The sequence below is a fragment of the Hyperoodon ampullatus genome (genome assembly GCF_949752795.1).
Source record: "Hyperoodon ampullatus genome assembly, chromosome: 14".
Classification (NCBI taxonomy): Eukaryota; Metazoa; Chordata; class Mammalia; order Artiodactyla; family Ziphiidae; genus Hyperoodon; species Hyperoodon ampullatus.
Genome location: NC_136927.1, coordinates 83,024,475 through 83,045,598, shown reverse-complemented (window position 1 = coordinate 83,045,598; position 21,124 = coordinate 83,024,475). Strand labels below are relative to the sequence as shown.

Below are 21,124 nucleotides of genomic sequence, written 5' to 3'. Positions count from 1 at the left end.
ACAGAGACACACAGGCACGCAACACACACAGATACACATACAGACGTATACATACACAGACACACAGGCACACAACACACACACACACACGACCTGTGGTCCAGCCAGCTTGGCTCTCGCACACACCCCTTTTCTCCAGAGATACCTTGTTTTCTGGCCTCTGCTTTCCCCCAGCTGGTCTCCCTTCCCTGTCTCTTCAGTCCTCTCACTCTAGTTTAATCCCTCCACACCCCTGGAAACCAGAGTTTAGAAAAATATAATTTACTTTTTATTACTAGATCTTACTTTTCAGAATGGGTTTAGATTCACAGAAACATTGACTAGATGGCACACAGAGCTCCCATACGCGCTGTACCCGGGCTCCCCTTTTAACCTCTTACATTAGTTTGGTGCATTTGCTATAGTTAAGGAACCCATGTTGGTGCATTATTATTATGAAGTGAAGTCAATAATTGACCCAGATTTTCTTGGTTTTTACCCAGTGTCTTTCTTCTGCTCCAGGACCCCATCCAGGACATCACATGACATTTAGTCATCACGTCTCCTTGGGCACATCTTGCCTGTGGGTTTCTTAGGCTCTGCTTGTTTCTGATGACCTTGACAGTCAACCAGCTTTTTTTTTTTTAATAAATAAATGTATTTATTTGTTTTTGTCTGCATTGGGTCTTCGTTGCTGCGCGCAGGTTTTCTCTAGTTGCGGCAAGCGGGGGCTATTCTTCGTTGCAGTGCGCGGGCTTCTCATTGCGGTGGCTTCTCTTGCTGCAGAGCATGGGCTCTAGGTGCGCGGGCTTCTGTAATTGTGGCTCTTGGGCTTCAGTTGTTGTGGTGCACGGGCTTAGTTGCTCCGCAGCATGTGGGATCTTCCCCGACCAGGGCTCGAACCTGTGTGCTCTGCATTGGCAGGTGGATTCTTAACCACTGCACCACCAGGGAAGCCCCTCAACCAGCTTTTGACAGAGCGTTTGTACATAATCCTCTCCCACTGTTGCTTCGTCTGTCTCAATCTTACCTCTTTCAAACTCCAACTCATATCCCGCATCCTCTGAACCTGGACGCAGGTGGTCAGGATTGCTGGGTCCTCAGCCTGGTGTGCCCTGTGGCCTCTGGGGCTCTCGACCATTGCACACCACCCCCTTCTGGTGCCTGGCACAAAGCCTGTGGTTTTCCTTCTTAACGGAAACTAGATTATGAGACCTTTTTAGGGGGTGAATTTTAAATTTGTTTGGCTCTTCCTCAGAACCTAGTTAGGGGCTCTTTAAAGATGACACTTGCGGGCTTCCCTGGTGGCTCAGTGGTTGAGAGTCCGCCTGCTGATGCAGGGGACACGGGTTCGTGCCCCGGTCCGGGAAGATCCCACATGCCGCGGAGCGGCTGGGCCCGTGAGCCACAACTACTGAGCCTGCGCGTCTGGAGCCTGTGCTCCGCAACGGGAGAGGCCACAACAGTGAGAGGCCTGCATACCGCAAAAAAAATAAAAATAAAATAATAATAATAATAATAAAGATGACACTTGGGTCCAAAAGCAGACTTCTTATTTCCCCTTGATGTGAGGTTAGGGATTTGGGTTCAACCTTTGGCTCCAGGGTTGGGCCTGTAGGCTGCGGAAGTGTAGGAGTGCTGGTCTGTGAGCCAGGTTTTCGAGCAGGACTGAGCGTTAGAACGAGCAGCCTGCAAGGGAGTCTGTCATTGTCAGAGGGAAGGAAATGGGGTTCTCCTTGGACAGCGCTTTCCATCAGAGCCCTGCATTGTCAGGCATTACACGTGCAGCGGATCGGGGTGCATCCCCGTGACCCTGAATTCCTAGGAGAAGAATCTGTGAGGTCCATGGTCTTGATTCCTGGGCTGGAAGAGGGACCGCCCACCTGCTTCCCCTTCAGTGCTGGGTCTTCTCTCCCAGGTCCCACCCCTACCGGCCATTGTGGGGGGTGGGGTCCCTGCAATTTCTCCTGCAGCCCATGTCTGGCCTCCAAGGGTGGGCGACTCCTGCCGTGTTGGCCTCGCCAGCTGTGACCTGGGACAGGGCTTCCGTCCCTCCTCACTGCAATGGCTGACTGGCGCCGCACGTGAGATGCTTCCGCTCAGCACCGGCCTCTCCTGCCCAGGACTTTCTCTGCCCCAGGAGTGTGTGCAGCTCACTGCAGGGTCAAAGCCCCTCACCTTCCATCGCAGGTGGATATATAGCCCAGCCTCCTCGCACCCAGGAAGCACCACGCTGAGCTGTGTTCACGCAACACCCCGGGGGCCCAGCGGGTGTGAGCCCCAGATGCCCACAGCTCCGTGTTTTGGCCCCTTTCCATCCCTGCCTCACTTCCCGCCCCACTGCAGGTGGTTCCTGGGGTCACTTTTCAGACGAACCACTTGCATTCAAGTCCTTGACTCAGGATCTGCTCCTGGGGGGCCCCAGAATATGACAGAGGACGAGAGAGTGTGCACCTGGTAGGCCGTCGAGGGTCCAGCGTAAGGCAGCTGTGGCACCTGGCACAGCAGGTGTGTCCTCAGCCTTGCCTCTTCCCGCCGCCACTCCACGGTCTCAGACACCCCCTCCCGCCTCTGCATCGAGGATCTGGCCTTTGTTTTCAAAAACCTTGACTGTGGTGCTCACGACACTTGCTTCTGTCTGCAGACTCCACTGCTGAGTTCATTTCCTTTCTCCCTTGTCTGCCTGGTTCACTTAACTTTTCTTTGTCTGGGTTTGGAATCTTAAAACAGCCTGTGGTTGTTTAAAAAAAAAAAGTAGGAAAGATGACACAGCACAAAAACTGGGTTTGTGTTGGTGTGTTTATTCCTTGAGTGTGCGTGAAAGAGGCTGCATTTACCTTGTGCTATTTCGGTCCGGAGCTGGAGGCTGGAGGAAATGGGGCAACCGGGGAAAGTCTCGAAGAATGAGTCTCCCATCCTCGGCGTCTCGGCCGCCCACCTGCACGATGCCAGATGCAGGCAGCTGCCCAGCCACGTGGGATTTCCCACCTCAGAGCTCCGTGGTGCTCCCCACAAGGCCTGGTTGTTCTGGGGCGACCCCGGGGGCCTTTATGTTTCACCTCCGAGCACTGAAATCTCCAGCGCGGCCCACTTTTCATCGTTTGGTTTCTGTATGGATCCCACCCAGGGTGAGCAGAATGCCAGGTCTCCAGGGTTCTGGAAATTCTGCAGCCCAAACCTTGGGCTCTTCAGTAAGGAGAAGCAACAGTTGGGTCCCAAAGTAAACTTGAGATGGACTTTCTTCCCAGCCGCAGCCCCCTGCCTGTCTGTGTCCTCTTGGTTTCTCCTGACAGGTGCAGACCAAGGAGCTGACCTTGACAGAGTGCTGAAGGGCACAGAAACGGAGGAGGTGAAGCCCAGGCAGCTGGGCAGCCTCCAGCTGGGGGTTGGCTGGGGGAGGTTTGGCCACCCTGTGATTACCTAGCCAGGACCTGTGGAAGGTGGGGAGCGTGGAGGTGCCTGGGGACGGACCAGTGTGTGTGACCAGGCAGCCTAGTGCCCGTGACCTGGGAGGGGGCTCCCGGTGGGTACAGGGTGGATGGTGGGCCGAGGCCCAGGGCACTGGAGGCAAATCCATCTCTGGAAGCACCTGAGTCATTAGAAAAAACATTCATTCTTCCTTTTTAATAACACAAACTACAGAGGGTGATATCAGAAAACCTCCTTGGCTGATAGAAACTCCAAAGATACCAGCACATTCATTCAGAGGTCTTCTATTTGAGACCTACTATGTGCTACGTTGTTTGCTAGGTGCTGGGGCTCTGACGGAGGTGAGCAAAGTAGGACTGGTTCTGGCTGATAAGGAGCTTAAAATGTGTTGGGGAAAGAGGAAAAGCCAAAGAGCCATATGAACACATTTAAACTCTAGCTTGAGAGCTGGAAAGGAGAGACTGCGAGGATGTATAACGAGGCCGTACCCATCAGGGTGCCAGTGGAAGCTTCCCTGAGGAGCTGCAGGATGCCCAGGTACGGCAGAGGCGAAAGGATAGGGAACAGTCTTCCAGGCAGTGGGAACAGCATGTACCAAGGCCTGGAGTGGGCCAGAGTCTGGTATAGATGGCAGCATGAAAGGAGGCTGGAGTGGCTGGCCCTGGGGGGCAGGTGGAAGGACAGTGGAGTGAGAGGAGGTGTCAGGGAGGGAGGGGGGCCAGACCACCCAGAGCCTGTAGGGAGGGTGACTAAATGCCCCCATGTGCCCACCTGGAATTAATAGTGCCTCCTTCCTCTCCCCAGAGTTTCCCAGTTTGGACCGGCAGTTATGTCATCTCCCTTATCATGGAACACATTAGTGAATTTTGGCTTTTTTATCCTAAGACCTAATAAAGGGTTTAGGGCAGGGCAGTTAGCTGTTCAGAATCGGGGTTCTGACAGCCTAGCCGGCTGCTGGGGACAGAGGGAGTCGGGGAGGAGGAGGGTGGAAGGAAGGCTCTGAGGTTCCTCCAGGTGGCCGCTCTCCCTCCACCTCGGGAGCATTTGTCAGCTTCCCTGAGCCTCAGTCTCCCACCTGTGCAAGGGGACAACAGCACCGGCCTGCCTCTCAGGTATCGTAGGGTTCGGTGGGCCGTCTCCACGCCAGACCTGTTCTATGATCATTGCATCTCGAACGAGAGTGAGAATGATGTGGTTGTGAGTGAATCTGCTGCACCCCGGAGCCTTCAGCCTTGAGTCTTCAGCTCTGTGCTGGCATCTCGACTGTACCATCCCAGTTGATGCATCCTTAGAACAGTCCTCATTGTTATCCCCACATTACGAACAAAAGAGCCTGAAGGACAGAGGTTGGCTTACCCTGGGTCACTCCACAGGGATTTGATTTCAGCTTTCCTAGGACCCAAAGCCTTGTGTCGTAATGCATACATCCCTGACCCCCCCAGAGTGTGACCCAAGGACCACCCTGGCGACTTCATCACAAAGAGGATCCTGGGCTCCACTTAGACCTCCTGACTGTTTCCTCCTGCTGGTAGCTGCATCCCATTTTTACGTCCAGACTTCATCCCTTTCCCCTCCTGCCCCCGTGATCTGCTTTCACACACAAGTTTGAGAGCCTCTGCAATCACACTCCACGGTTGGAGGAGACACTTCTTTGCAGCAGGATTTCTCAGAACCTTTAAAGAGCGAATGTGCATTATGAAATCTCTTAAGAAGCAGTGATCACGTGGTGCTTCCTGATCTTACTTGAATACAGAGCCTTTGTGATTTTCAGCCCTGCCATTTTCCCCCCTTGGACATCTTATTCATGGGAGGCTGTTTTTTTTTTTTTTTAAATTAATTAATTTATTTATTTTTGCCTGTGTTGGGTCTTTGTTGCTGCACGTGGGCTTTCTCTAGTTGTGGCGAGCGGGGGCTACTCTTCGTTGTGATGCACGGGCTTCTCATTGCGGTGGCTTCTCTTGTTGTGGAGCACGGGCTCTAGGCGCGCAGGCTTCTGTAGTTGTTCTGTGCGGGCTCAGTAGTTGTGGCTCGCGGGTTCTAGACTGCAGGCTCAGTAGTTGTGGCACACGGGCTTCGTTGCTCCGCGGCATGTGGCATCTCCCCGACCAGGGCTCGAACCCGTGTCCCCTGCATTGGCAGGCAGATTCTTAACCACTGCGCCACCAGGGAAGCCCGGGAAGCAATTTTTGAGACCTTGATAAACTCCAAATCCTTCCTCTTGCAGACGGCCAGGTTGAGACCCAGGCCTTAACGGCTGCTGATTTGCTCCCTGACTCCAGTGACACAGGCCTCTTGGACCCTGGGCAGGGGTGTTCTTGACCCTTCTGTGAATGCCCAGGTGGAGGATAGGGAAGGGAAGACAGGAGGGAGAGACAGACAGACAGATGGTCCTGGGGCAGGGAAGCTGTGGGCTGGTGACTCGTGCTCTGGCTGCGGGAGGAGAATATTGTGCTTCTTTGTGTGTTTTTCCACCTTTCTCCCCCAGATGACTTAATTTTAGTCTTCCTGGATAGGCACAGCCTTAAAAAAAAAAAAAAAAGTGTTTAAAAAAAGCCTTGGACCTCTCTGACTTCATCTTCCCACCCCGGGGACACCAGGGACTGGTGTCTGGGTGACTTGGAAGAAGGTGGGGCATTCCCTGAAGCCCCAGGTGGGGTTCCGGGACCTGGGCTGGGTCCTCCCTGACCCTGGAGCCTCATGACAGCCACGCCCCACTTCCTCTGCCGGCTCCTTTGATCTCCTTCCCGGCTTCCCTGCAGGGCTGGTGTTTGCAGGCTGGGCTGTCTCCAGGTGCACAGCGGGCTGCTGGCTTCCCAGCCTGACTCAGCCTTAGCAGCGCCATGACTGCCCCGCTCCGTGACATCATGTTAGCCTGGGAAAGCTCTGGCTTCTCCATCACTCGCTGCCTTCTGAGGAATGTTCTCGAGGCCCAGAAGCGGTTTACAACATGCAGGAGTTTTCAAATAAAATGTCCAGCCATGCAGTTTGCCAAAGAGCCACAGGGTGAGGGTCAGAGCAGGGGTGAGGGAGAGTTTGCCCAAAGCCAGTCATTTCCACTCCCTGGTTAAAACTCTTCCCAGCCTCCCAGTTCTCCCAGCATCTGAACCTTCCCGTGGCCAGGACCCCCTGCAGCTCCGTGCCGCCGCATGCCTCTGTGCTCACCACGTACCTGCACCCCCTCCACGGTAGCCTCTCTCATGAGGCTTTGCGTATGCTGTTCCCTCTGCTGGAATGCCCTTCCTCCCCTCTTGGCTGCATCGGCCTTGCTCACCCCTCTGGCCTCCCTCAGGAGACACTTCCCAAGGAATGTCCCCCCTGGACAGCCTCACCCCCCCCCCCCAAATCCAGTGCTTTCCTTGGTCTTGCTCACCCAGAGGGCACTTCCCCTCCTCCATTCCACTTAGTCAGGGTTTACTTGCCCTCACTATGGGACACACTCATGGCCCATGGACCCAGAGCTCCGTCTGTGGCTGCCTTTGTACCTCTGGTTCCCAGCAGAACTCCTGAGACATAGGAGGTGTTCAGAGTGTGTTTCAGGAGGGAAATTCTTACGTTCTTCTGGCTGCTGTAACAAATCACCGCAAACTTAGTAGCTTAACACAAATCTGTTAGCTTTTAGTTCTGGAGGTCAGAAGTCTGAAATGGGTCTCGCTGGGCTAAGAGGGAGATGTCCCCAGGGCTACCTTCCTTCTGCAGACTGTGCGGAGAATCTGTTTCCTTGACTTTTCCAGCTTCTAGAGGCACCTGAATCCCTCGGCTGGCGGCCCCCGCCAGCAGTCACATCACTCGGCCCTCTGCTCTGTCCGACATCTCCTTCTCTGACCCTCCCGTCATCTTCTTTCACTTATAAAGACCCTTGTAATTACATGGGGCCCACCTGGATAATCCAGGGTCATCTCCCATCTCAAAAATCCTTGATTTAACCCCTTTTGCCATGTAATCCACAGGTTCTGGGGATTAGACGTGGATGTCTTTGAGGGGGGTATCATGCCGCACACCACGTAATCTCAAGTTCTTTTCCCTTTTTCTGATGGCGTTGGGGGGAACCTTGGCACTGGGCCAGCCACATTCTCTCTTGGATCCTCTCCACCTCCTCTAACCTCAGGGAGGGATTCTTGGCTGGGGGCACCGATGTGAAGAATGGGCCCATGTGCTTCATGTCACTTCCGGTCGGGGGCCGGCCGGTCACTAGCTGAGGATGCTGTCTTAACTTCCCTGCAGCTCAGTTGTCTCATCTATGAAGTAGGGGCTGTAATTATGTCTACCTGGTTGGAAGAGGAATGATTAGGTGACAGAATGTCCCTCAAGGGCTTGGCGCACAGTGGGTGCCCAGGATACAGAGCTGCAGTGCTGATGCCCCATGCCACCAGCGAGGCCTCCTGGAGAGACCTTGGGTGACTCCAAATGTGGCCCTTCCGAACCCCAGCCTGCGTCTGCACCCTGTCAGTGATGGGCTGTGTCTGAGGGATCCCAGAGGGAGTCAAGCTGGGTCTCGGCCTCCATCACACTGGCCTAGACTGAGGCCCAGGACTGGGTTCTAATTCCCATGCAGCCACCAGCAGCCTGTGCACCAGACTCTGGTCTTCCGGCCTGAAGATTAAGGCATCTGGAGTAGATTTCCAAGGTCCTTTTTGGCTGTGAGGACCCTGCACTGCTGGGCCCCACTGGCAGGTGGAAGGCGGTGTCCTTTCTACAGCGCTATAGGGTCAGGGGAAAGGAGAGTGAAACTGGGTCCTGAGACTGGACAGGGACAGTCCCAGGTGACCAGGCAATGGGCACTGGGTGACCCCGTTGGAATCTGTCTCCCATGGGTCCTACTCCTGCCTGGAAAACCCCAGGGGCCAGAGGAACCCCCAGGCTTCCAATCTCAGTCCCGGGGCTGTTTCCCTGGGAGCTGAGTGTATGCAAAGCATTAACAATGTCTCTGAGGCCCTGGTCGGAGCAGGTGGCGTCTCTGCGTGGGGCTCTTACTACTCTGGGAGAGGCTCGTGGGCGAAGGCCCTTGAGATCACAGTCTCTAAATAGTCTCTAAGGAGCCAGAGGGCAAAAAAAAAAAAAAAAAAGGACTTTCCACCTTCCCACGTTGGAGATTTTAAAATACCCACTTTTCCGTTGTGGTCGGACTTTCCAGGGGAAGGTGGGCTGAGATGCTGGAAACTAGGTTAGGTGATGGTGTGGGCTTCCTCCTGCTTCCCCCATGGGTTAGATTTCGGCCGCTCTCATGGTGCCCCTGGGAGGAGGAGCCCGCAAGCCCCAGCAGCACTGTGTCCCCAGGCCGGTGGTTAAATATTAACACCCCTTCTGCCACGGAGTTGGGGGTCACTGGCGGTTCATGCCTCGCGGAGAGCAGAGCTTTGGGGGAGGCTGGGTTTCAGGAGGGGTGAAGTCTGCCTTCTGGGTCTCCTGCTGTTTCTTTCATCGGAAGCAGCATGAGTATGGGGAAGACCAGGTTTTTCCCCAGCCTGTGTGAGCCTGGAGGAACGGGCAGGACTGTCCCCAGTAAAACATGGAAACAACGTGGACCCCGTACTATCTCACTTCTTTCAGAAATAGATTGTGCTTGCTGACTTGTGACAACATTGATGTGTGTGTGTAGAGGCGAGAAACAGCCTCAGGGGGGATTGTTGCTGCGACTTCAGAGTATATGCATCTAGGCTTTCCACGCATAGGTGTGTTAACCTTAAAAAAAGTTGTTAGCATCATGACACTGTGCTCTACATTTTGGGCTTATTCACTCTTAAAATATAGCTTTATTGGGATATATTCCACATACCATCCATTTCAATCTTGTAAAGTGTGTTATTCATTGGTCTTTAGTATATTCAGAGCTGTGCTATTTAAGGTTACCCTGTTTAATCTTAGATGATATTCACCACCCCAAAGGAAACTCCATACGCATTAGCAGCCAGCCTCCCCTCATTTTTCCCCATCCTCGGCTATTGGCAGCTACTCATCTCTTCAGTCTCCGTGGATTTGCTTCTTCTGGACATTTCATATAAATGGAATCACACAATATGTGGTCCTTTGTGTCTGACTTCTTTTACTTAACATAATGATTTCAAAGTTTGCCCGTGTCGTAGCATGTGTCAGTGCTTCATTCCTTTTCACTGCCAATTAGTATTCCATGGTATGGGCTTACCATGTTTTGTTTATCTGTTCATCATGTGATGAATATATGAGTTGTTTCCATTTTTGGGGGGCTCTTATGAGTAATGCTGCTATGAACATTCATGTATAGGATTTTCATTTCCCTTGGGTAGTAAAATTATTGGGTCATATGGTAACTCTATGTTTTACCTCTTAAAAAACTGCCGTTGTGGTGGGCTTCCCTGGTGGCGCAGTAGTTGAGAGTCCGCCTGCCGATGCAGGGGACACGGGTTCGTGCCCCAGTCTGGGAAGATCCCACATGCCACGGAGCAGCTGGACCCGTGAGCCATGGCCGCTGAGCCTGCGCGTCCGGAGCCTGTGCTCTGCAACGGGAGAGGCCACAACAGTGAGAGGCCCGCGTACCGCAAAAAAAAAAAAACAAACTGCTGTTCTATTTCCCAAATTCACTGCACCATTTCACATTCCCACCCGCAGTGTCTGAAGGTTCCAGTTCCTCCACATCCTGGCTAACACTTGCTATTGTCTGTGTTTCTGGTTTTAGCTATCCTGCTGGCTGTGACGTATTAACTTACTGTAGTTCTGATTTGCATTTCCCTAGTGGCTAATCATGTTGACCCTCTGTTCATATGTTCACTGGCCATTTGTATATCTTTAAAGAAATGTCTGTTCAAATTGGTCTTATCCATCTTTGGAATCAATAACATGCTAGCTTTACAATACAGGTTCTTCCTTTGCCCTCTTCCATTTTCTTGACCAATTTGTATAAGAAGGAATTATCTCTTTTTAAAAAAATTTATTTATTTATGTATATATTTTATTTTTGGCTGCGTTGGGTCTTCATTTCTGCATGCGGGCTTTCTCTAGTTGCGGTGAGCGAGGGCTACTCTTTGATGCGGTGCACGGGCTTCTCACTGCGGTGGCTTCTCCTGTTGTGGAGCACGGGCTCTAGGTGCGCAGGCTTCAGTAGCTGTGGCACACGGGCTCAGTAGTTGTGGCTCGAGGGCTCTAGAGCACAAGCTCAGTAGTTGTGGTGCACGGGCTTAGTTGTTCTGCGGCGTGTGGGATCTTCCCGAACCAGGGCTCGAACCCGTGTCCCCTGCATTGGCAGGCGGATTCTTAACCACTGCGCCACCAGGGAAGTCCAGAAGGAATTATCTCTTGATAATATGGTAAAAATACAGTATAAAGCCATCTGGGTGTGGGGAAAGGCCTTTTATTCTATTTCCTTTTTTTTTTTAACCAATCTTAGCATATTGTATTTTCCCAGAAATTTGCATACTACACATCCTGTTTTATGACACCTTTTTACTTAATACCGTGTTTCCCTCTTGTCAAGAAGTATGGATTTATATGGTCCTTTGACACAGCTGTGTAGCGCTTGGATACACCCTCTGTTTTTACCTGTCCCTCTGAGTAGATGGTTTGTTTTCGGTTTTTCTGTTCTAAACAGTGTGACTGTTGTTTGGGTTCTATCTCTGTGGTGAACAAACCACCAACAACGCAGTGACTAAAACAACAATCATTTAATTGCTCAGGAATTTGGGCAGGGCTCAGCTGGGCAGTTTTTCTACTCTTGGTAGCGTCTGCTGTAGTCCCTGATGAAGCTGAGAGCTCGGCTGGGGCTGGAGCACCCTGGACGGCATGTCTGCTGAGGGCTGGCTTGGCTTTTCTCTCTCTCCCCTCACAGACCCCCCTCCTCCGCAGCCTGTGCCCCTTCCCCTTCCATGTCATCTCTCCCGCAGAAGAGTCAGAGTTGCCAGTGCAGTGGGCAGCAGAAGCAGATCTGCTAAGCCTCTTCTGTCTTCCTCCCGGACATGGCAGGGCCTCCCTGCCACTGAGTCCACAACAAGTCAGGTGGTCAGCGCAGATGTCAGAGGTGGAGCAGACCTCTCTGATTTATGAGAGGGCTGCATATGGGGAGGGAGGAGAGGAATTGTTGACGGCCATATTTGCAGAAAATCTCCCGACTGCGAACATTCGGAGACACTTGTCTGATGAGTGTTGGTGTCCAAGGCGAACATTGTTTGAATGGATATGTGGGCTGTTGTTCCATGGATCTTGGGCTGTCATGTAATGGCTGGGACCAAGATAGATAAAGTTCCCATCCCAGAATTTCCTACCGTCCAACAGGGATTGTACACCGGCACTTACATGACTTGTAGTAACTATAGCGATGCTCCAGGAGCCTTGGGAGTTTGTCACTAGGCTAGTCTTCAGTCGGCTTCCCCAGCTGCTGAAGAAGAGGGCATTCTCTCCATTTTACAGAGGAGGAAAGTGAGGCCCTGGAATGAGCTAGCTTGCCCTACTTGCCTTCTCTATTCCCTGCTACCTGGACGTCATCCCCCCTCTAGTATTTTCTCTACTCCACACAATGTTGTGACAATAACACGCATCGTGCAGCATTGAACAACCTCCTGGGTCTCTTGTCCCTCGGTCAGAGGGTGAGTTAAGGAGGTGATGGGGTTTAAGTACCAAGTCCTCAGGTCACGCTTCCGGCGCTGTATCCTGGTTCTGTCACTTAGAAGGTTTATCCATGTGGGCAGTGGGCTTCCCCTCTCTGAACCTCACTTCCCTCATCTATAAAATGGGAACAATAACCTGACTGTTGGAGATCAGGGAGCTGGTGCATGGAAAGTACCTAGATTCTTAGCAGTGGGAAAGGGCAAGGAGTGCATTTAGGTCCCCCGGGGCTCCCACCCTAAGCCGTGCTGCCTCTGCTGTCACCTGGGCTCGTCAGGGAGGCCAGTGTGTTCATGGTAAACAGAAACTTCACAAAGGGCTTGTTGGTTCCTCCCAGCTGTAAGAACCATTGTGTTCGAATAAGATGCTGGAGGTGGCAGCGAGACATTCCCACGTTCCCAGCCGTCCGTCTGGATGCGGCTGCTGGGTAATTGCTCCCTTGTCCCGTTCACGCGGCCAACCTGGGGCTGGGCTTTCCGTCTCAAAGCAGAGTCTGTGTTAGCATCTCACTCCTCCCGCCTCGACAGGGCTTTCCTGTCCAGATGCCTTCCACGAAGGTTCGGCTCTTCCCAGCAAGCCTGGAACGAACTGCGAACTAGGGCTCAGGAGAGGGAGTCCACACACGCACGCATGTTGATTCACGATGAGTCAACGCTCGCCTGTAACATCTGGCCCTCGGTGTCCCGGCTGTAATAAGAGAACGTGTAGTACCATTTGGCAAGGCGTTCACTGTTCAAAGGCCCAATTCCAGTCCCTAAGTTGCTATTCATTGTTTTACTGTCCATCAGGGCCTATCCAGATATCTGGTCACATTTTCTGGCAAGTAATTTTCCAGCGAAGTTGCCACCCAGGTCTGTGACTTCTGTGCTGTGGTGTAGAGGCTTCCTACCGGGGCCCTGGAGCCTGAGCGAGTGAGGGAATTGTTTTGATTCGGAGTGGTGCTTCTTCTCTCATCTGTTAATTATCAAGAGCAGCGAACTGGTTCGTTGACAGTCTTGGAAATCTCCATAGCCAGGAAAGCCATCAAGGCAGATTGGAGATGAAGACAGTGGAAATTCTTGTTTGGAAGTTTAAAATCTGTGTGGACGTCCCCCCAAGTCAGTTCTGAAACTACCTCTGAAAAGGCACTGGGAAGAATTAGAAGTAAACGGGTCATGAAAGACTGTCTCGTTATTTTAATTCAGTTTGGCCATGAAAGTCAAACACTGTCCTCAAAATATTCTGTGGCTCTAAAAAGACGTCCTTGCCCCTCTGATCTCTCTGTATTACAGAGGCAGCGAGTGTCCTACAGTCACAAGGGACTGCGGTTTGGCTGGTCAAGAGACAATGCGCTGTCTTGTAGTGTGGCTCTGTTCTGCTGGCCGTAAGATCAGAAGTCGTATCTCGTTCCCGTGCGTGGCGTAATGTAATTCAGCATTTTCTGAATTGGGTTCCGGAGATTACTGAGTATCCCTTAAAAAGTGGGATTTGGGGGGGCGTGAGGTGGGGATAACCCCTGTTTCCATCTTGTGGTCCTGGTGATGTTGTCCATCACCGTGGAGTGCCCAGCCCTCCCGTGGCCAAGGGTGGGGCAGGGACTTGACGAGGCCAACTCGATCCTCCGCCCTCAGACTTTTGGATGGAGAGAGTCAAAGAGGGAAATACAGCTCAAATTCATTCCCTGACTCCCAGAAACTGTGCCTTGATGAGACAGCCCTCCACCCTCACACCTGTCTTGGCTCCTGTCTGCTTCTGAGCCTGGTTCACCAACCTGTGTAGACTTCTCTGAGTGACCTGTTAATCTCCCAGTGCATTTCCCCTGGGTTCCGAGTGAAAGTAAATTTGAGACACTGGGTAACATTACCAATTTGTTTTCTGCATGCATGCCTTCTCTGAGTCTTATACAGTTTAATATGCTTGGTAAATGTCTAATGTGTTATGATGCAACAGAGACCTCACAAACTTGGAGGCCTGCAGACCACACAGGAAAGATGAAGAGGGTGGCCAGCGCTAGTTTTTAGGAGAGAGAGCGGGGGATGGGGTCAACAGGGAGATTGTGCCTCATCTCAAGGAGCGGGTATCTGCCGCTCGCTTCGGCCGAGGGCTTAGTGAGTTATATACAATGGGTTTAATTCGCCAAAGGCTCTGAAATGATGACAGCTACACTTGAGCAAAGGCAGCGTCCAGAAGACCGTCTCTTCTTGTAAGGTTGCAAGCCTCACAGGGGGCCCGGTGGGGTTCCAGTCCCGCCTCAGCTGTGTGCTAGCAGTGTAACCCTGCACAAACAGCCTTGCCTTTCTGAGCCTCAGTTCTGAGACCTGCACAGTGGTACAGTTAATATCACCCACCTCAGACAGTTATTGTCGGAGCTCAGTGACACGATCTGGGCAGGCGGTTCAACCCAGGGCTTGGCAGGTGGTAAGCGCTCAATCAGTAGTTGGTACATCTGATAAGGTGTGAGCAGAGAAAATTCACCTTAATTCCCAGGAAAATTAGATGCCTCCAGGTACCATAGAGACTGTCAGTACCCTGGGGCAGGAGCTGGTTGGGTGCTGGTCATCATTGTACCCACAGCCTGGTACAGTGTAGGAGCTCAAGTATCCTCACTGACTATCGAAGGACTCAAAATATTTAAACTTTGAATCCTTATCATTAAAAGTACAAAAGAGACATTAAGATATCTTACATACTAGAATTCTACTACCTAGGAATGTAAAAATCCATCCATCCATCCATCTATCCATCCATCTTCCATCCATCCATCCATCCATCTTCCATCCATCCATCAACCTTCCATCCATCTTCCATCCATCCATCCATCCATATTCTATCTATCCATCCATCCATCCGTCTTCCATCCATTCATCCTCCATCCACTACAAGGTCAGTTGTGGTTTTACCCATTTTGCTACTACAAATCTGAGGAAGAGAGAATTAAAGGACTCCCTCTATTAATGATGTCAGTCTGCATGGGGGTCCACCTCCTAAGACTTGCTGGGCTCATGAAGAAGTTGCATAGTGTGGAAATGAGGAGAGTCTGCCCTGGTGCTCAGCTGCCTGGGCTCAAACCCCCAGGCTAGCAACTTCCTGGCTAAATGACCTTGGGCATGTCATGGTTTTACCATGGATTCATCGGAGATGATAGTACTCCCACAACTTAGGGTTGTGAGAACTGAATGAGAATGTGCATACTACACTGGGGACAGCGTCTGGCAAGTGGTGAATAAGCCAACGAAAGGGGACTTCTGTTTCCTGAAACTTCCGGCATCATGGAGGCTGTGTAATTGCTGCCTTCCTGTGCTCTATCTCATTGGCATCCCCCCTAATGGATCTGAAGGGTGCATCTGTCTCGTAGCAGCTCCCTGTCTCCTGCACATATCTCTTTACACCTCTTCTGCACTCTGTCTCCCCACCATGGCTGCTACATGGGATCTCCATGGCTGGATCTTGGTCTGATGAACCCACTTTGGGGGGACTGGCAGACTTCCTGCCAGCTCCCCTGCCTCACAAGGTCCTCCTGTCCATCAGTGGCTGGCTGGCTGACGGGGGGACCGAACCATGACCTGCTGACCCGGAGCCTGCGTCTCTCTCCTCTCTTGCAGGGAGTCGGACCTGTTTCTGCTCGACAGCCGCACCCTCTGGGCCTCAGAGGAGGGCTGGCTGGTGTTCGACATCACGGCCACCAGCAACCACTGGGTGGTCAACCCACGGCACAACCTGGGCCTGCAGCTCTCGGTGGAGACTCTGGATGGTAAGCCCCCGCCACCACCCCAGCTCGTGCTGGTGCGGCCCGCAGCCGTGGACCCGAGGAGGATCGCGACAGTCCACGTGCTGGTCTCCATCAGGACCAGGCTTCCCCTGCCCCCTCCCCCATCAGTACTTACTGTCCAGCTTTTTTTTTTTTTTTTGCGGTACGCGGGCCTCTCACTGCTGTGGCCCCTCCTGTTGCGGAGCGCAGGCTCAGCGGCCATGGCTCACGGGCCCAGCCGCTCCGCGGCATGTGGGATCTTCCCGGACTGGGGCACGAACCCGCGTCCCCTGCATCGGCAGGCGGACTCTCAACCACTGTGCCACCAGGGAAGCCCACTGTCCAGCTTTTTGATCCAAAATGAAAGCAGTCCCTACCCCTTTTGCATAAGATGATTACACAGTTGGCCAGAGCTGGGTTGGGTGAGGCCTCGTTGCTCACAGCAGCATGGGTGGCCTCCCCCTGTTCGAAATGCAGACTCTCTGGCCCATCCCAGGCCTGCGGCATCAGAACCTGCACTTTAGCTCAGCCTCCGATGATGCCCGAACATAGAACGTGCTGATGCAGGCTCCTCAAACTCAGGGCACAGGACATTCTGGGGTGTCCTGGGCATTGTTGGATGTTTAACAGTATCCCCGGCCTCTACCCACTAGATAGATAGATAGCCTCTTCCACTTGTGACGCCCCAAAAATGTCTCCAGATGTTGCCAGGTGTCCCATGCGGGGCACAGTTGCCCCAGTTAAGGACCACCGCACTGATACGAGGCATTAACCCTCTTCTAGGAGACTGAATGTGGTGCTGAGTCCCAGATACTTGGAGAATGCGCTGTCCGCCCTCCCTCCCCACCCACCCCACCCACCCCACCCACCCACCCCAGCCCCTCCCCCAGCCCCTCCCCCAGCCCCTCCCCCGCACCCCACGCCCATCTTTTCTTTTTTTTTTTTTTTTTTTTTTTTTTTGCGGTACGCGGGCCTCTCACTGCTGTGGCCTCTCCCGTTGCGGAGCACAGGCTCCGGACGCGCAGGCTCAGCGGCCATGGCTCACGGGCCCAGCCGCTCCGCAGCATGTGGGATCTTCCCGGACCGGGGCGCAAACCTGTGTCCCCTGCATCGGCAGGCGGACTCTCAACCACTGCGCCACCAGGGAAGCCCCCATCTTTTCTGAGAAGGGCAGACAGGAAATCACGTGCGGGACTAGGGTGGGCCCGGCTGTGCCGATTTCTCCTTCCCCAAAGCGTATTTCTTATTAAGTGGGGATGCCTTTAGGGTGGGTAACTCTTCCTTACACCAGTTTACAAAAGAATTATTTTAGAATAGGTAATACATGTGCCTGGCTCAAAATTCAAAAGTTACAGCCGTGTGCAACAGTGAGTAGTTTCCCTCTGACCTCCTTCCTCCAGCTGCTGTGTTCCACCTCCCAGCGGCAGCTATCTCCACATTATTGGGTGTCTTTCTGTTCAGAGATGCCTTCTGGGTATCTAAGCAATTACATATAGATTCTGCTTTCCTTTTTTTTTTTTCCTCCCACAAATACTATCATAGTATATACAGTGTTCTTCGCTTTGCTTTTTTCACCGGACAACGTATCTCAGAGGTTGGTCTTTTTTCCGCTGTTAAAGAGCTTCCTTAGTCTTTAGAGGCTGTTGTGGTTTCGTGTACATGTGGAGTGGATGCAGCTCTGCCGCTCACTCACTGTGTGACTTTTTGGACAACTTCGCTAACGTCCCAGAGCCTCCACTCCTCATCTCCAACCCTTGGGTAATAAGAGAGCCTGGGTTATTGGGTTGTTCTGAGAACGAGTGAGTTAATACAGGAAGAGTTTTAAAAATAATGCCCTAAGGTACAAAGGAATTCCCTGGGACTCTTGTGAAAATGCAGATTCTGTTTCAGCAGGTCTGGGGCGGATGGGAGGCTGTGGTCCAAACAGCCCCCGAGTGATGCAGAGGCTGCTGGTCCCTGGACAGTGCTTTGAGTAGTGAGGGCTGAGAACAGGACCCGGCTCATGATACACATGCCCTAAATGAAAGGAGGAGGAGTTGTCGTTGTTTTTGTTGTTTTACTACCACCAAGAGTAACTCATCCAGTCCACCCGGGATGGACATCGAGGGTTTTTCCATCTTCCGCTCCTATAAACAGGGCTGCAGTGGAGAACCTCAGCGCACGTGTCCTTGGACACTTGAGTAGGTGTAGGTCTAGGAACAATTCCTGAAAGTGGCATGTCTGTAGTTTTTTTTTTTTTAATATTTTATTTATTTGTTTAGGCGGCACACAGGATCTTTTAGTTGCGGCATGCAGGCTCTTCGTTATGGCACGCGTGTGGGATCTAATTCCCCGATCAGGGATCAAACCCGGGCCCCCTGCTTTGGGAGCGTGGAGTCTTACCCACTGGACCCCCAGGGAAGTCCCTGTTTGTAGTTTTGATCCGTATTGCCAATTTACCCTCCGGAGAGGTCTTTCCATTTGCGCCCCCACCGGCAGTGCATGAAGGCACCCGTGTCCCCTTCTTTGTTGGGACAACCTCTCCAATGTACCTGTCTTTGCTAATCCGATAGGTGATGCGTGGGATCTTGTAGTTTTGCTTTGCTTTTCTCTCCTCTGTGCGAGGCTGAGCCCTTTCTCAAATACGCCGTTTGCAGTTTCCTCCCTGGGAACCTCTGTCTCCTCTGCCCATTGTTCACACAGGGCGTCGGTCTTTTTCTGCTTTATATTTTAGGGACATTTTGCCCTTTGTGATTTGAGCTGCAAATATTGTTCCAGCTTTTAGTTCTTCTTTTTACGGTGGTTAATGCTGGGTTTGGCCAAGTGGATTTGGAAAACGTAAATAAATTTTATAAATTCTTCCCCAGAATTATCCGCCTAAGGTCACGTGCTGTGTGGGAGGGGGCCACAGAGTTTAGGACCACACTTGTCTTCTTTCCAGTCTGGTCTTCTTTCTACTGATGGCCTCCCCCAGGCTCCCCACCCCCGCAATCCTTCCCCTTTCCATGCCCCTGACACTTTATAGTGGGGTCCTAGAAGATGCTGGAGTTTCCCCTTGCTCTATACTGGGTTGGCAAACTATGCACGGTGGACCAAAGTCAGCCTTCGGACTGTTTTGGGGTGCCTGTGAGCTAAGGATAGTTTTCAAAATTTTAAATGGCTAAGAAAAATTTTAAAAAGAAGAATATTTTGTGATACATAGAATTATAGGAAATTCACATTTTGGTGTCCATAAATAAAGTTTTATTAGTACACAGTCACACTTACTGGTTTATGTATCACCTGGTCCTGCTTTTGTGCTGCAGCAGCAGAGTTGAGTAGTTGTAACAGAGACGCTATGGCCCACAAAGCTGAAAATATCATTTTCAGAAATACTATTTACAGAAGGAATTTGCAACGCCTGCTCTATACCAGAATTTCTCAAACTGTGTTCCGTGAAGAGTCACAATCAGTTAAGTGCGAGAAATGCTAGGTTGGATAAACTAAACAGGATTCACTGCAGGACTTATCAGAGCCTTTATTTTGCTGATGTCCATTGTGAATCTCCTGATAGGGTATACAGCATAGAAGAATTCCAAACTTATTTGGCGATGGAATCATTCAACTCTTGTTTGTCCTTAAAAGCCCCTGTGGAACATAGTGGAGATGAGGCACAAATGAGGCTAAGGGAGACTTGATTGACCTCTTCAGAGTGACCATTTCCCTGAACTTGTGGGTATTGGCTTGACCTGCCAACTTGATCCAATGGGTCATGTGCTCCTTTATCCTGCCTGCCCTTCTGGCTCAGGGTGGCACAGGTTTGGTTTTTCTCTTAAGTGACACTCAACCCAGGCCTGCCATCCCCTTTCTCCCCCACAGTCAGGGTCTTTGTCCCCCTTTTGCCTCTAGCGTCTGCTCCCCCCAACCTGTGGCTGAGGCTCAGTGTTTATTGACGTGGCACAGCCTGATGGTTACATGGGCTTGGGCTCAGGAGCTGGCCAGACTCCCCAGGTTCAAGTCCCAGCTCTGCTGTTTCTAGCCACATGACGCAGGGTGAGTCACTTAATGTCCCCCATCTGGAAAATGGGGTGAATAATAGTTTCCACCTCCCAGGGTGGTTGCAAAGGATTAGATGAGCTCATGCGAGTGAAGAGCTTAATTGCTTAACATGTGGTAGCTGCTAAGCGCAAAGTAAGTGCTTTCTGCCATTGTCTCGTGTGATTCTCACTATTACCAGCGGGGTAGATGCTATCATTAACATCCCCGAGGGACAGGTGATGAAACTGGGGCCCCTGAGAGGTGCTGAGGCCTGGGGACCCCTCTCCATCCGGGGGGAGTGTAGCCTCGTGGCCGCAAGATGCTGCCTAGAGCCAGGGTAAGGATTAGACGCCATGCCCTGACTTGATGCCCTATCTCCTCCCCTCCTAAATGGGGCCCTGGGGGCTGGGCATGGATGCTGCCGCCCTGAGACCCGGCTTGTCCAGGTGCTGTGCACGCCGACGCAGCAAGTTTCGTTTGGTTTCCTGGGTCAGGGAAGGACCACCCACCCAGACCGACAGGGAGGAGGAAAGTAGTCAATGGCCAACTGAGCGTATGAGTTTTTGCATCTTTTGGGGGATGAGATAAGAAGCAAGTGAACCCAGCATTTCTGAGACCACAGGCTCCTGCCTGGGAAATCGTTTCCCTCCATGGTGTTTCTCCCACATGTTGTCCATCACAGTCCCCCTGGGTGGCACACTGAGCATACAGATTCCCGGGCTCCACCCCCAGACCCACTGATGGCGATTCCCCAAGGATGGGCCCAAGAATCTGCCTTTTCTCACAGGCTCCTTCTAACTTGGGGTCCGGCCCAGTGATAACACTCTGCTCCATGTTTTGGGGTACCCTGTTTATAAGATGGTGCCTGGGCTGGCCAACTCCATTCAGGTCTAAACCTGGGTCAGAACCTTTTCACATTGGATGCCTACACAGGTGAAAGACCAGCAGGGCCTGCTGGGGAGTCCACGGATTCTGGGGTGCATTTGATGGGCAGGCTGATGCACACGTACTGTGTGCCAGCCCTCCGTCGCCTGTAGGGACAGCCTGGCCCCTGCCCTGGGACCACCTACTAGCATTATCATAAACTCCGACAGCACCTGGAGAAGACAGGGTTTCAGGGCGTGGCACCCGTGCCCAGCTCCCAGTGCCCTGTCTGGGAGGGGAGGGGATGGGGCACTGAGTCAGGGTACAGCATCTTGCAGCCACTGGGCACCTGCCAGAATATGCAGCCAGGTCACCTCCGGGGCCTCAGTTTCCCCACCCATATAATGGGCATGCTGATGATAGCAATTCGGACCAGCTTGCTTAGTGAGGCACAGACGTCACAGACCCTCTTTCCTGCTGTTTGGTGCGGCGTGAGGTGAGCCCCGGCTCACCGGGTCTCACGTGCTGCCTGAGACCACCCAGGAAGCGCGTGTCTGTTCC

General features: G+C 52.3%; 1 protein-coding gene across 1 annotated transcript in view; it reads left to right on the top strand.

The window, feature by feature from the left end:
• BMP7 (bone morphogenetic protein 7) overlaps positions 1–21,124 on the top strand; it is a gene marked incomplete at its 5' end in the record, with an annotated part of 88,259 nt that overhangs the window by 45,349 nt on the left and 21,786 nt on the right. Inside the window, one exon of the mRNA XM_079719174.1 lies at positions 15,558–15,706. Coding sequence (XP_079575300.1) covers positions 15,558–15,706 — 149 coding nt within the window. The remainder of the gene's footprint in view (positions 1–15,557; positions 15,707–21,124) is intronic.